The sequence below is a fragment of the Tursiops truncatus genome, chromosome 3 (assembly GCF_011762595.2).
Source record: "Tursiops truncatus isolate mTurTru1 chromosome 3, mTurTru1.mat.Y, whole genome shotgun sequence".
NCBI classification, from domain to species: domain Eukaryota; kingdom Metazoa; phylum Chordata; class Mammalia; order Artiodactyla; family Delphinidae; genus Tursiops; species Tursiops truncatus.
In genome coordinates, this window is record NC_047036.1 from 159,119,311 (window position 1) to 159,133,365 (window position 14,055).

Consider the following 14,055-nt stretch of genomic DNA (forward strand, 5'->3'; position numbering starts at 1 on the left):
ATATATATATATATATATATATAAACATTTTATATATATATATACTTTTTCAGGTTATTTTCCGTTTTCCATTATAGATTATTACAAGATATTGAATATAGTTCCCTGTGCTATACAGTAGGTCCTGTTGTTTATTTTATATATAGTAGTGTATATATGTTAATCCCAGACTCCTAATTTATCTCTCCCACCCATCCCCTTTGGTAACCTTAAGTTTGTGAGTCTATTTCTGTTTCATAAACAAGTTCATTTCTATCATTTTTTTTTTTGGCGGTACGCGGGCCTCTCACAGTTGTGGCCTCGCCTGCTGTGGAGCACAGGCTCCAGACGCGCGAGCTCAGCGGCCATGGCTCACGGGCCCAGCCGCTCCGTGGCATGTGGGATCTTCCCGGACCAGGGCACGAACCCGTGTCCCCTGCGTCGGCAGGCGGACTCTCAACCACTGCGCCACCAGGGAAGCCCCATTTCTATCATTTTTAAAGATTCCACATAGACGTGATATCACATGATACTTGTCTTTCTCTGTTTGACTTAGTTCTTTTTATATGATAATCTCTAGGTCGGTCCATGTTGCTGTAAATGGCATTATTTCATTCTTTTTTATGGCTGAGTAATATCCCATTGTATATATATGTACCACATCTTCTTTATCCATTTCTCTGTCAGTGGACATTTAGGTTGCTTCCATGTTTTGGCTACTGTAAATAGTGCTGCTGTGAACATTGGGGTGCATGTATCTTTTCTAGTGAAGAGTTTTGTCCAGATATATGCCCAGGAGTTGGATTGCAGGATCACATGGTAACTCTATGTTTAGTTTCTTGAGGAATCTCTATACTGTTCTCCGTAGTGGAAGCACAGCATCTCTCAACCACAGCAGTGTGGCTTTGGACCTGCATCATTCTCTGTGGTGAGGACTGTCCTGTGCACTGTAGGTTATTTAACAGCATTTCTGGCCTAAAATCACTGGATGCCACTAGCACCGCACCTCGCAGCTGTGATAATTAAAAACGTTTCCAGACATTGTCTGGTCAGTCTGGTCTTGACTGTGGTTGAGAACCGCTGATCTAGATATTTGATCGCTTCAAGTTCTGCTTTTTTGGCAAGGGTTCCCTGTGGGTGATGTCATGTCCTCCACGAGGAGGCCTGTGGTGTCTGGCGGTCCCTCTCTTTGTCTTTGACATGCTGTGTTGCATCGGGCTTTGTTCACTGTCTCCGGGCCCCTGAAATTCCATTCTGTTTCCTTGAAGGGGTATTTCTGTGACCAAGAGAAGGCACTGAGGGGCTCTTTAAGGAGTAGAGGATGGAATCCTCAAAGGTCAAGTTTAACAAGGATGCCAAAAAGACTTAAGAGAGTGCGTTTGGGTTTAGAAATCCCATCTCATGGCTGGCTGTAGGATGGGGGAAACTGCGTGGCTGTTTTATTTGCAGCAGTGGGCATGGCCCAGATCAACTGCCCAGCCATCCTCATGGGAGGCAGCAGGCTGTAATCTAGAACTCCCCTTTTTTAGCGCATAGAGCAGATGGGCAGGCGACGGGTAAGTCAACCCATCATCCATCCATGGGTGTATAGTTCCTGTGTCTCCCCATACCCACTTGGGTGTGCACGTTTGGTGTACGAGGTCACCCTGACTCGGGAGTTGTAGTGGGGGTCCCAGGTTGACAATTCACTGCCAGCTTCTTTCCAGGTGCTGCCCTGCAGGCAGGAGGTCTCGGCTGGGGCACCTGGTGTCTGCCTCTCTGAGCTGACCTGAGCTGTCTTCCCTTCAGCCCTGGGTCTGTCCGAGGGTCCAGGCCAGAGTAAAGATCAGCTGTCTGGCTCTCAGTATGTAGATGTGGCCTCAGGGCCACAGGGTCATTGAAACCTTCAGCTGCCTCAACTGTGGCTGTGTTGTCCCTTCCCCAGCCTGGTTTCTGAAGAGGACATCTGCGAGCTGCTCAGAGTGTGGCTGTGTCTACCTGTGATGGTCTGGAGGGCAGCTATGTATTTAGGCAGGACTTTGTCAGTTGACAGGTAAAGCCAAAACCCTAAACCCAGCCCTAACCTGAATTCTGGCTTTCTTGAGGAAAGGGATTTATTAGCTTATGGAACCGAGGAGGCCACATGGTGGACAGCTTCAGGCACACCTTGATCAAGGAAGGCCCCCCCCCTCTTTCTTGTTTTCCTCTTCCTCTTGTTTTCTTCTTTCCTTAGTGGGTGGCTTCCTCCCCAGCCCTGCTTCTCCAGGAGTGTTCCCTGCAGTTCTAGTTGAGAAAGAGCCTGTCTTCCCACCAGTCCATTAAAAGTCTCAGGGCTGATTCTCATTGGCTTAGCTGTGGTCACATGCTTATCCTTGAACCAATCAGTGTCTGGGGATGGACTGGAATGATTGGCCAGGCCGTATGACTTGTTCTATCCTGGAGATGGGGTGGGCTGGGCCACACCCAAAGCACATGAGGGAGCCTGGGGGCAGAGGGAGAGAAACCATCAGGGTCTCTGATCTTGCCTTGCCTGGGGCTTGCTTCCTGGTCAGCAGCGGGTGATCTTGGGCCACCTGTGTCCCCTCTCTGGGTCTCAGTACCTTCCTCTCCAACATGGAGTCTCAGGAAGATGAAACAGATGAGCTCTCTGCTTGGCTGGTAGTGAGTGCTCAGTGCACTCGTATTTATCAGATACTTATTAAGTCCTGCTCAAGGAATACCTCTCAGTGACAGTGACATTTGAGCCGAGACCTGAGGACCCAGGTGCATCTGGGGGAAGATTGTTCTAGGCAGAGGGCACAGTATGTGCAAAGGCCCTGAGGAGGAGACCCACGTGGCAGAGCCGAGTGAGCATAGGAGTCAGAAGGACAGGGGGCAGTGAGGGCGGCAGGGTCACATGGAATTGATCACAGGTCGAATTTTGTACTTCATCTAGTGAGTACTTTGAAGCTGTACTGATGGCCATGGTGGTTAATTCTGAACATGTAACTGCTTCATTGAGACTCTGGAGCCAGGATGCCCAGATACATAACAAATTTTACCACATTTTCAGCCTTGGTGGTTACTTACTGTCTGTGAACCTCAGTTTCTCCATCTGTAAAATGGGGAGGGTATCATTAAGAAGCCGTCCTGGAGATGAGGACTCAAGGGCACCTGGGGTATCTGGGACTTGACCCCAGTGGGTGGAGCCACAAGACAGGGAGAGAAGGAGCCCAGGGGGTGGTGCGGGGGGTGGGGGTGGGCAGTGAGTAGGTGACTCCATGGGCAACTGGGGCTGGGTCCCTGCTGTGACTTCAGGGAGGCAGCAAAGAGCATGCATCTGAGAGTGGTCCCACCCCAGGATCAGGACTGTGGGCGCCCCGAGCTCAGATGGTTGGGGCTCTGGGGAACAGTGTAGAGCACATCGCCTCTGGGCTGAGGGTTGCCCTGTGGAGTGTCAACGCCACGGCTCACCTTCCTGCCTGCGTGCACCACACGTGGTGTCCCCAGAAAGCAGCGGAGGGGATAGAGGGACCGCTGGAGGGGCATGGGGGACGCGATGCATCCACTCAGATGGAAGGAGTGTTGGGGATTGAGGGAATGGATAGGCCTGGTCTGTTTCCTTGCTATTATCATCTTTAAGGCCGTTTTGTTCCTAGCGCCCAGGTTGGAGTGGGGGAGGTCGCTGGGTCTGGGGGTCTCTGGCCCGCCTCCACCCCCAGCCGGCTCCTCTCTGCTCCAGCGCAGGCGCCCACTGCTCACTTCCCACCCACCTAGGTGGTCCAGTACATCGGGGAGATCTGCCGCTACCTGTTGAAACAGCCGGTGAGCGAGGCAGAAGGGCGGCACCGCGTGCGCCTGGCGGTGGGCAACGGGTTGCGGCCAGCCATCTGGGAGGAGTTCACGGAGCGCTTCGGCGTGCGCCAGGTCGGCGAGTTCTACGGAGCCACCGAGTGCAACTGCAGCATCGCCAACATGGACGGGAAGGTGGGCGTGGGCGGGGCGGCCCGGCCCGGGCAGGTCTCGGGGTTCAGGGATCACTGCTACATATGCCTCGCCGGCCCCGTGTCCCCAAAGAACAGCCTGGATTATGGTGGGCAGTTCGGCCAGGGTACTCGGATGCTTTCTTCTGGCTTGTCCAGTCATGTGACTGTCGCCCCTGAGTTCAAATTCACAGCGTGACTGTGTTGCCCTGGGCAATCACCTCAGCCTTTCTGAGCCTCAATTTGTAGCAGTGGAGGTGGCAGGGGAGACCAAGGCTCTGGGGGGTCCAGGGCCAGAAATGGGGTGCTGATCTCCTCCTACTGGGCAAGTCGCTCAGGGTCTTCCTTTCCTTCTCTGTAAATGGGGTTAACAACTTATCAGGTTTGTTCTAATCACCCAACATCACGAGCTCAGCACAGCACCCCTTCCCCGTGCAGTAGGCACTCTGCAAACAGATGCTTTTATGATTAATAATTATTATCTCCACTCTGCCCTCTCAGGACCCTCCTTCTCACTTATTAAGCCCTTCCCATCCAAAGTCAGGAACAGAGAACGAGAAGAATAATACATCGCCCTAGGGGGCAGGGGTTCTTTCTGTCTCTCGCTGCTGGGTCCCCAGCACCTGAGGGCAAGGCACAGTCCCCACCGCGCACATCTGTTGAATGGACAGCCCCAGAGCACACTCTGGCCGTACCAGCAGAGGTTGCCGCTCTAACAAATACACCCAACCGTGTGCAGCGGCAGAAACCCGTTAGGCCTTTCTGCTCATAGAACTGAGCCAGGCAGGGTGACATGCAGTGGGCAGCGGGCAGAAGCTCTGCCAGTGTCCCTACATGGCTTCAGGATCACTTTGGCCATCCACTTCCTGCCAGCCTGGAAAGTTTCAAGGACCAGGAAGTGGCGGCCGGCTGGCAGGTCTCCTCACATGACTGCAAAGGAGGCTGGGAAGGTGGGAGAGGGGGGCACGATTCCTGGCAGGATGCTGCACTTAATACCCCCCTCTCTCAGATCATCCAAGGTCACAGAGTTGGGTGACACTAGGGAGTGCTAATTGCAGGCCCGGGGGCAGGAGAGGCAAGGTGTGTGTGTGTGGGGGGGAGGACACCGTGTCACCCCGGGGCTCCTCGTTGACTCGGCTGGCCGCATCCCAGGTCGGCTCCTGTGGCTTCAACAGCCGCATCCTGCCCAATGTGTACCCCATCCGACTGGTGAAGGTCAATGAGGACACCATGGAACTACTGCGGGATGCCCAGGGCCTCTGCATCCCATGCCAGGCCGGTGAGCAGGGTCCCGCCCAGTCCCCCGGGGAGCCGGGGCCCCCCGCCTCCTGCCCGCCCAGCACAGCCCGAGCGCCGCCTCCTCCCTAGGGGAGCCCGGCCTCCTCGTGGGCCAGATCAACCAGCAAGACCCTCTGCGTCGCTTCGATGGCTACATCAGCGAGAGCGCCACGAGCAGGAAGATCACCCACAGCGTCTTCCGCAAGGGGGACAGTGCCTACCTCTCAGGTGTGCAGACCCTGGGGGCCGGCCACAGGGATGGCAGGTCGCCGTCTTACCTCCCCATCTCCTCTCCTCTCTGCCAGGCGATGTGCTGGTGATGGACGAGCTGGGCTATATGTACTTCCGGGACCGTAGCGGGGACACCTTCCGCTGGCGTGGGGAGAACGTCTCCACCACTGAGGTGGAGGGCGTGCTGAGTCGCCTGCTGGGCCAGACAGACGTGGCCGTGTACGGGGTGGCCGTGCCAGGCAAGCTGGGGGCTCTGGGGGTGGTTCTAGGGTCCTGGGAGCAGCCCTGGAGGAGCCCAGCCAGGAGGAGCTTGGAGGTACAGGTACCCTTGTAGGCAGGACCTAAAGCAGTGCACAACCTGGACAACTGCACCCGACAGGGTGGCGGCCTGGGTCTGGAATCTCTCCTCGTGCCTGATGTTGAGCCTCAGTTTCCTCATCCAGAAAATGGGCTCATGAAATCAGCCGTGGCTCAGGGCTGCAGGGAGTGCAGCAGGAGCTCCATAAAATGTTTGCTGCTTTGGCGAGCATTATTCCGGGTGGAAGGGACTGGAGGTCAGAAGCCAGGGGCCACCGTTGGAGGGTGGATCTGGTCCCATGGAGGGGCGAAGGGTGGTGGTCTCAGCCAAACCTCTGTCTCCAGGGGTGGAGGGCAAAGCAGGCATGGCGGCCATTGCGGACCCCCACGGCCAGCTGAGCCCCAATGCCCTGTACCAGGAGCTGCAGAAGGTGCTGGCACCCTACGCACGGCCCATCTTCCTGCGCCTCCTGCCCCAGGTGGACACCACAGGTGCGGCCCCCTGTCTCTTCGTGTATCCATCTGTCTTTTAGTTCCTCAGTCATTTACTTATTTGTCCTAGTTCAGTCCCTGTGCCAGGTCCGACGTAATGGTTCATGGCCAGCCGGCACTGTGGGCCAAGCCCTTTTCTTGTTTTATTTACATACTTATTTCTTTCTGTTTCTCACTCGCACTCCCACTGGGTATCCTGCAGTATTGGGTGCATTTCTTTATATTCAGCATTTTTTCTGATGACTAGGAAATTTGAGCAAATCATCTCACACCTCTGAGGTTTCCTCTGCTGTAAATCACCCTTCGTATCTTTGACCCGTCTTTGTATTGCCTCATCTTTCTTTGTGATTTACGGAAATTTCCCGTAATAGTCTAGATGTTAATTCCTTAGTGGTTTCAGACCTTCTACATCTCTTCTGTTTTGGAATCTCTTAACTCTGTCCATGGTGCCCTTTATTGAAAAGAAGCCTCTAATTTTGATACAAACTTAAACACCACTGCCACTACCGCCTCTGCTTTTTCAATTTTGTGGTTTGTGCTTTTGGAAGGCAGCTATGCTCACCACTCTGCCACCAATGCACACAGGTTTGTGCTTTTGAAGTTTCATTTGAAAGGAAAAAAAACTTTCCCAACTCTAGAGCACACAGAGATTCTCCCTCCATTTTTTGCTACCAACCCTAACCCTGTCTTTCACAAAACCCTTCTTTAATAGTCTACCGCAGGGAGTGCAAACTTTTTCTTAAAGTCCCAGATGGTAAATATTTTCAGTTGTGGGCCACAGCCTCTGCAGCAATAATTCAGCTCTGCAGCTGTAGGGCAAAAGCATAGTAAACAGTGTGTACGTGAATGGGCGTGGCCCACCTCGAATGGTGGGCCGAATCTGGCCCGTGGGGTGGGCCATGGGCCTATAAGTTGCTGACTCCTGACCTACTGTGTGACAGAGCCAGCCCTGTCACCTTCTTGGTCTTGTGGGGGGTCGGCACGTGACCAGGCAGGGGGTACACAGAGTTTCAGGCCATGATGAGGGTGGTCAGGGAGGCCTCCCTGGGGGAGAGGGCATGAAGCTGAGATGCAAAGGCCAGGGGGGAGTCAGGCAGGCAAAATGGGGAAGAATGTTCCTAGCAGAGGCCTCTTCAGAGGCCTGGAGATGCAGGACAGGATGGCGAGTTGAGGGAGGGGGGATTCCTGGGACCCCCCCTGCCGAGTCCCCATCCCACCCCCACTTCCACCCCCACCCCCATCCCCACAGGCACCTTCAAGATTCAGAAGACGAGGCTGCAGCACGAGGGCTTCGACCCACGCCAGACCTCAGACCGGCTCTTCTTCCTGGACCTGAAGCAGGGCCACTACCTGCCTCTGGATCAGGGTGTCTACACCCGCATCTGTTCGGGCGCCTTCTCCCTCTGACGCTCTTCCTCGGCCCACCAGAGACTTTGCACCAGGCCCAGCAAGCGAGGGGGGCTTGAGCCAGACAGCCCTGCCCTGTCCTGGGGGCAGAGAAACTGGATCCCAGGAGGAGCCTGTATTTCCCGCCTTCACCCTCCTCCTCTCCCCCTCTGGTTGCCCCCCTGCCTGTCCTCCACTCCTGTGTCTGTGTGTGTGTCTGTCTCTGCGCCCTGCTTCTCGGCCTCCCTCCTGTCCCTGACTGCCCTCACCTCTCTCCTCCATCTTTCCTCCCCTGCCCTCTTCCTGCCGAAAGTAGAACAGACATTTCCTGGGAGCTGGGGTCTGTGCGGAGGCCCAGCTGCCTTGGGGGCCTCCGCGGGTCCTCCCCACTGGGTGGTAAACCCGAGTGGGGCCTCTCCACCTCCCTCTCAGCTGTGCCTTAACAAGGCCCACCCAGCCCAGACCTCCCTAGGCTGCTAGATTCCTGGACGTTGTAGCACTGCATGAGCTCCAGGCAGGCCCTCCACTCTCCTTGCTGAACTGAGGAGCCGGGGGTGTCTGCCTGGCCAGCCCGGGAGCAGGGGGGCCTCGGCCAGGGGTGCAGGTCAACGGGAAATTTCTCCCTGGCCGGACCAATTGCCTTTTGCACTTCCTATCCCTGGTGGGTCTCCCTTGCCTTGCCTGCCCTTCCTGATACCCCAGAAACTTCTGGAACTGACTGTGACCACTTGGATGTTTCCCCTGCCCAGATGTCCCTGTTCAGGCGTCTCCACGGAGCTTCTGCTGGAGGGGCCCTGAAGATGGCTCTGGGGGGCTGCTCGGCCCACTGCTCAGACGCTCACCCTGGCAGAGGCCTCTTGGGGATCCTACCTGGTGTGGCTGCTGGAGGGACACACGGGGGTGGCAGCAGTGGGGTTGGGAGAAGCCTCCAGGCCAGGGGTGGCGTCTGAGATGGCCTCTTGGGCCTCAGGCGTTCCAGCCTATTGAACGTCCCGCTAGCCTTGCTGGTGACAGCTCGGACCCTGGGTTGGTGACATCCTGAGACAACCCTGCCAGGATGGCTCGGACATCCCCATCAGCTTCGTCGATGGCTCAGCCTGGACACCCACCGTTGGGGCCTGCCACCCAAACTGCCCCTCTGTCCCTGCCTCCGGCAGCACCGTCCCGCACCTAGAACAGCAAGGCCAGTAGCAGGTGACCCCATGCTGTTTTGCACGGGCCTTTCTAAGCACTGAGATTTTGTTTCCTAGCTGAATTTAAGAAATAAACCTGCAGAGTGTCTGGTGCCTGATGGGAACTCAGTCACTCACCGTTTGTCCCCACGTGGCCCAGAACCCTGTCAGTTTTAGGCCTCTCACCGCGGAACACACAGTCACCAGACATGAGCAAAACACACTCAGCCTTTACTTACAGCTCCTGTTGCCTCTTCTCCAACCTGCAAGGCTTCAGGGGTCTGGGGATGGGGGGCGGGGGGGGGGCACATGGGTTAGCGTTCTTGCCACCTCCCTGCAGCCTCCGGGTCCTCCCATAGCCCCGTGCTGACCTTGGTGGTCCCGGGAGAGGGACAGCCTATCTGCCTTGGGTTCCGGCAGGTGCACAGGATGGCCGGGGACAGAGGGTGTGTCCTGGCATGTCCGGCTGCCCCAGGAAGGGAGCCCCTCTGTGTGTGGGGTCAGCACGTAAGGCCATAGCTCTGGGCGAGAACCACTGAGCCTGCAAGGGTAGCTGCCTGAGATGGGATTTGAACCCAGGACATTGAGCTCCAGAGTTCATACTCTCAGCTCCCACCATCAGCTGTCCCCCCTCCAGAATTATAATGTCTGTCTCGTCTCCATTTCAAGGGACAGAGGAAGAAAGTCTTATGACAACGGAGCATTTGCTAGCAGGGAGCACCCAGGGGGCGACCCTGGGGTTGGATGGGGGGTGGATGAGTCCTTGGCCAGCTCAAGGATGGATGAACCATTGATGTGTGGAGCTGGTCCTTGGCTGCCCACACTGCAAAGAGGGGGATGTAAGGTATAGCCTCTGAGATGCCCAGTGAGGGTGGGAGAAGGATCTGGTGCTGGTGGGGATGGAGCTTCCCTGGTGTGTCGATAAGCAAGTGTATTCTGGGTAACATCCCTTCAGACATCCAACCACCTCCAAAGGTATCATCATGGTCCCCGTTGTACCGATGAGGAAACTGAAGGCACAGGGAGGGGAATGAACTCATTGTCAGGGGCTCTGGTGAGAAAGTGGCCCAGTGGGGACCTTTCTCATTGCAAAGCCTGTGACGCTAGTTGCAGCAGTGTAAGAAGTTCTCTCCAGACCAGCAAGAAAATAATCCTGATGTCTCTTAGGATCAGGGTCTGCGTTTGTTTGCTTTTTAATAGGGGACTTCCCTGGTGGCGTAATGGTTAAGAATCTGCCTACCAATGCAGGCAACACCGGTTCAATCCCTGGTTCGGGAAGATCCCACATGCCGCAGAGCAACTAAGCCCGTGCGCCACAACTACTGAGGCTGCGCTCTAGAGCCCGTGCTCCGCAGCAAGAGACGCCACCACAATGAGAAGCCTGTGCACCGCAATGAAGGGTAGCCACGGCTCGCTGCAACTAGAGAAAGCCCGAGTGCAGCAACGAAGACCCAACGCAGCCAAAAATAAATAAACTTATTAAAAATAATAAAATTAATAGATTTTACTTATTAGGGCAGTTTTAGGTTTACAGGAAAATGAGTGGAAAATACAGAGTTCCCATATACCCTCTCACCTCTGCACCACTGTTTGCACTATAATTAACATCTGGCATTAGTGGGCTACATTTGTCACACTTGATGAGCTAATGTAGATACATTATTATTAAGCCAAGTCCGCAGTTTACATTAGGGTTCCTTCTGTTATACATTCTGTGGGTTTCAACAATTGCATAAAGACATGCATCCACTGTTACAGTATCACAAAGAGTAGTTTCTCTTGCCCTAAAATTCCCATGTTCCATCTCTTCATTCCTCCTACCCCAACCCCTGATCTTTTTACTGTCTCCACAGTTTTGCCTTTTCCAGAGTGTCATGGACTTGGAATCACACGATGTGTAACCTTTTCAGACTGGCTTCTCTCAGCAAGATGCATTTGATGTTCCTCTATGCCTTCTCGTGGCTTGATAGCTCTGTATTTTTTATACCAAATGAGAAGCTCTGTGACTTGCCCCCGGGACCCTCGGTAAATCAGGAAGAGAGCTAGGATCCGAAGGTGCTGTGCCCTGAGCCTCTCCTTTTTGGAGGGGCCCTGGAAGGATGTGCACAGAGGGGATGTCTTTATTTGTGATGTGGGAAGAAAAACGCCCCAGCCTGGCATTGGCAAGTACACTGTGAGAGGCAGGGGCTGAGAAGTGCATGAAGGACCAGGAAGGAGCAGCAGCTGCCCGAGAGGGCACATGGAGGAGGAGAGTTGGGGGCCAAGAGCTTCCTGAGGACGGGTGGCTGCAGGCTGAATCCCTGCCCCACACCCCTTGAGGGTCTCCATCACTCTGGGGAAGGTTCCAGGCTCTGGCTAGCACTGTCATCCTGCAGGCATTTTTCCTTGTACCACAGATGGTTGTTTCCAGCCTGTGTCTGGCCTCAGTGCCTTTGCTCCTGCTGTCTCATGTGCCTGAATCACTGGTTTATTTTTTAAGTGAGCTATTATTCATATACCATAAAATGCACCCTCTTAAAATGTGCAACTTAGGGCTTCCCTGGTGGCGCAGTGGTTAGGAGTCTGCCTGCCAATGCAGGGGACATAGGTTCGAGTCCTGGTCGGGAAGGATCCCACATGCCGCGGAGCAGCAGAGCCCATGCGCCGCAACTACTGAAGCCCGTGCTCCACAACTACTGAAGCCCGCGTGCCTGAAGCCCGTGCTCCACAACAGGAGAAGTCACCGCACTGAGAAGCCCGCGCACCGCAACGAAGAGTAGCCCCCACTGGCAGCAACTAGAGAAAGCCCACGCACAGCAATGAAGACCTAACGCAGCCAAAAATAAAAATAAGATGAAATAAATTTAAAATATAATTAAAAAAACATTTAAAATGTGCAACTTAGTGGCTTCTAGTATATTCACAAGGTTATACAACTGTCCCCTCTGTCTAGTTCCAGAATATTTTCATCACCCCAAAAGGAGATCTCATGTCCCTTAGAAGTCACTCCCCGTTCCCCTTCCCCAGCCTCTGGCAAGTACTACTTTCTGTCTCTACGGATACGTTTTTGACATTCCATAGAAATGAAATCATATATGTGGCCTTTGGCGTCTCACTTATTTCACTCAGTATGTTTTTAAGATTCATCCAAGTTGTAGCTCATTCCTTTTTATGGCCAAACAATATACCATTGTAAAGAGAGACCACATTTTGTTTAACCATTCACCAGGTGATGGACACTGAGTTATTTCCACTTTTTGGCTATCGTGAGTAATGCTGCTGTGACCATTCACACAAATGTTTTTTGTGCGAACATGTCTTGAATTCTCTTGGGTATAAACCTAGGTGTGGAAGTGCTAGGTCACACGGTAACTCTATGTTTAATCTTTTGAGGAACTGCCAGACTGTTTTCCAAAGTGACTGCATCATTTTATATCCCCACCAGCAGCAGTGTGTGAGTTTACAATTTCCCACACCCTAATCAGCACTACTTGTTTCATTATTGTAGTCATTCTAGTAGGTATGAAGTGATATCTCATTGTAGTTTTATTTTAATTAATTAATTAATTTTTTTGCGGTATGCGGGCCTCTCACTGTTGTGGCCTCTCTCGTTGCGGAGCACAAGCTCCGGACGCGCAGGCTCAGTGGCCATGGCTCACGGGCCCAGCCGCTCCGCGGCATGTGGGATCTTCCCACTCAACCACTGCACCATCAGGGAAGCCCCTCATTGTAGTTTTGATTTGCATCTCCCTGAGGGCTAATAAACAGGACATCTTTTCATGTGCTTATTGGCCATTTGTATACCTTCTTTGGAGAAGTGTCTATTCGGACCCTTTGCCCAATTTTTAATTCGGTTGTCTATTTGGAGTTGTAAGAGTTCTTAATATATTCTGTATACTAAACCCTTATAAGATATATGATTTGCAAATTTCTCCCATCCCATGGGTTGTCTTTTCACTCTTTTGGTAGTATCCTTTGAAACACAGAAGGTTTTCATTTTTATGAAGTCCAGTTTATGTATTTGTCTTTTGTTGCTCATGCTTTTGGAATCATTGTCTAACCCAAGGACAGAAAGGTTTTTTGCATTTGTTTTCTTCTAAGAATTTTTTAGTTTTAGCTCTGATATTCAGGTCTTTGACCCATTTAAATTTTTGTATATGGCAGGAGGTATGGATCTGTATTCGTTTTCTGCTGCTGCTGTAACAAATCACCACAAATTTACTGGCTTAAAATAATGCCAATTATAGCTTTGAAGGTGAGAAGTCAGAAATGGATCTTACTTGACTAAAATCAAGGTTTGGCAGGGCTGCATTCCTTCTGGAGCTTCTGAGAGAATCCATTTCCTTGCCTTGTGCAGCACTTAGATACCGCCAATATTCCTTGGCTCGTGGCCTCTTCCTCCATCTTCAAAGCCAGCAACAGTGGGTTGAGTCTTTTTCATGCTGTCAATTCTCTGGTCCTCCTTCTTTTATTTTTAGTGACCTCTGTGAGTACATTATGCTCATCCAGGTAATCTCTTTTAAGGACAGCTGATTAGCAACCTAATTCCATCTGCAACCTTAATTCCCCCCTGCCAAGTAACCTAACATATTCACAGGTTTCGGGAATTACAGTGTGGACACCTTAGCGGGGGGACCATCATTCTGCCTACTACAAGGTTCAACTTCATTCCTTTTTTAAAAAAATATATATATTTTTTCTTTTTTGCCTGCACCATGCAGCATGTGGGATCTTAGTTCCCCGACCAGGGATCGAACCCATGCCCCCACGTTGGGAGCAGGGTCTTAACCACTGGACCGCCAGGGAAGTCCCTCAACTTCATTTCTTTTGCATATGACTGTCTAACTGTCACACCATTTGTTGAAAAGACTATTCTTTTCCCATTGAATGGTTCTGGCACCCTTGTTGAAGATCCACTGACCAAAGACATACAGTTTGTTGTTGCTGTTTTCCATCTCAGTTCTATTATATTGATATATATGTCTATCCTTATGTCAATACCACACTGTTTGGTCACTGTAGCTTGCAGTAAGTTTGAAATCAAGAAGTGTGAGTCCTCCAACTTAGTTCTTTTTCCAGATTGGTTGGCTATTCGGGGTCCTTGCAATTCCATGTGAATTTTGGGGTCAGCTTGTCAATATCTACAAAAAAGGCTCTCAGAATTTTGATAGGGATCGCATTGTATCTATAGACTAATTGGCTGAGTGTTGCTATCTTAACAATATGAAATCTTCCAACCCATGAACATTGGATGTTTTTCCATTGACTTAGATCATCTTTCAACTTTTTTCAGCTAAGTT

At 52.3% G+C, this 14,055-nt stretch overlaps 1 protein-coding gene across 7 annotated transcripts in view; it reads left to right on the plus strand.

Annotated features, from left to right (window-relative positions):
- Positions 1–8,888, plus strand: part of SLC27A1 (solute carrier family 27 member 1) — a 31,286-nt gene extending 22,398 nt beyond the window's left edge. For 5 of the 7 annotated variants that reach the window (XM_073803041.1, XM_073803040.1, XM_033853897.2 and 2 more), the window contains exons 8-13: positions 3,715–3,924; positions 5,073–5,199; positions 5,289–5,426; positions 5,504–5,668; positions 6,072–6,218; positions 7,468–8,888. In XM_073803041.1, coding sequence (XP_073659142.1) covers positions 3,715–3,924; positions 5,073–5,199; positions 5,289–5,426; positions 5,504–5,668; positions 6,072–6,218; positions 7,468–7,625 — 945 coding nt within the window. In that variant the 3' untranslated portion in view covers positions 7,626–8,888. The remainder of the gene's footprint in view (positions 1–3,714; positions 3,925–5,072; positions 5,200–5,288; positions 5,427–5,503; positions 5,669–6,071; positions 6,219–7,467) is intronic. The other 2 variants (XM_033853898.2, XM_033853901.2) reach the window with 2 other exon arrangements.
- Positions 8,889–14,055: the final 5,167 nt, after the last annotated feature.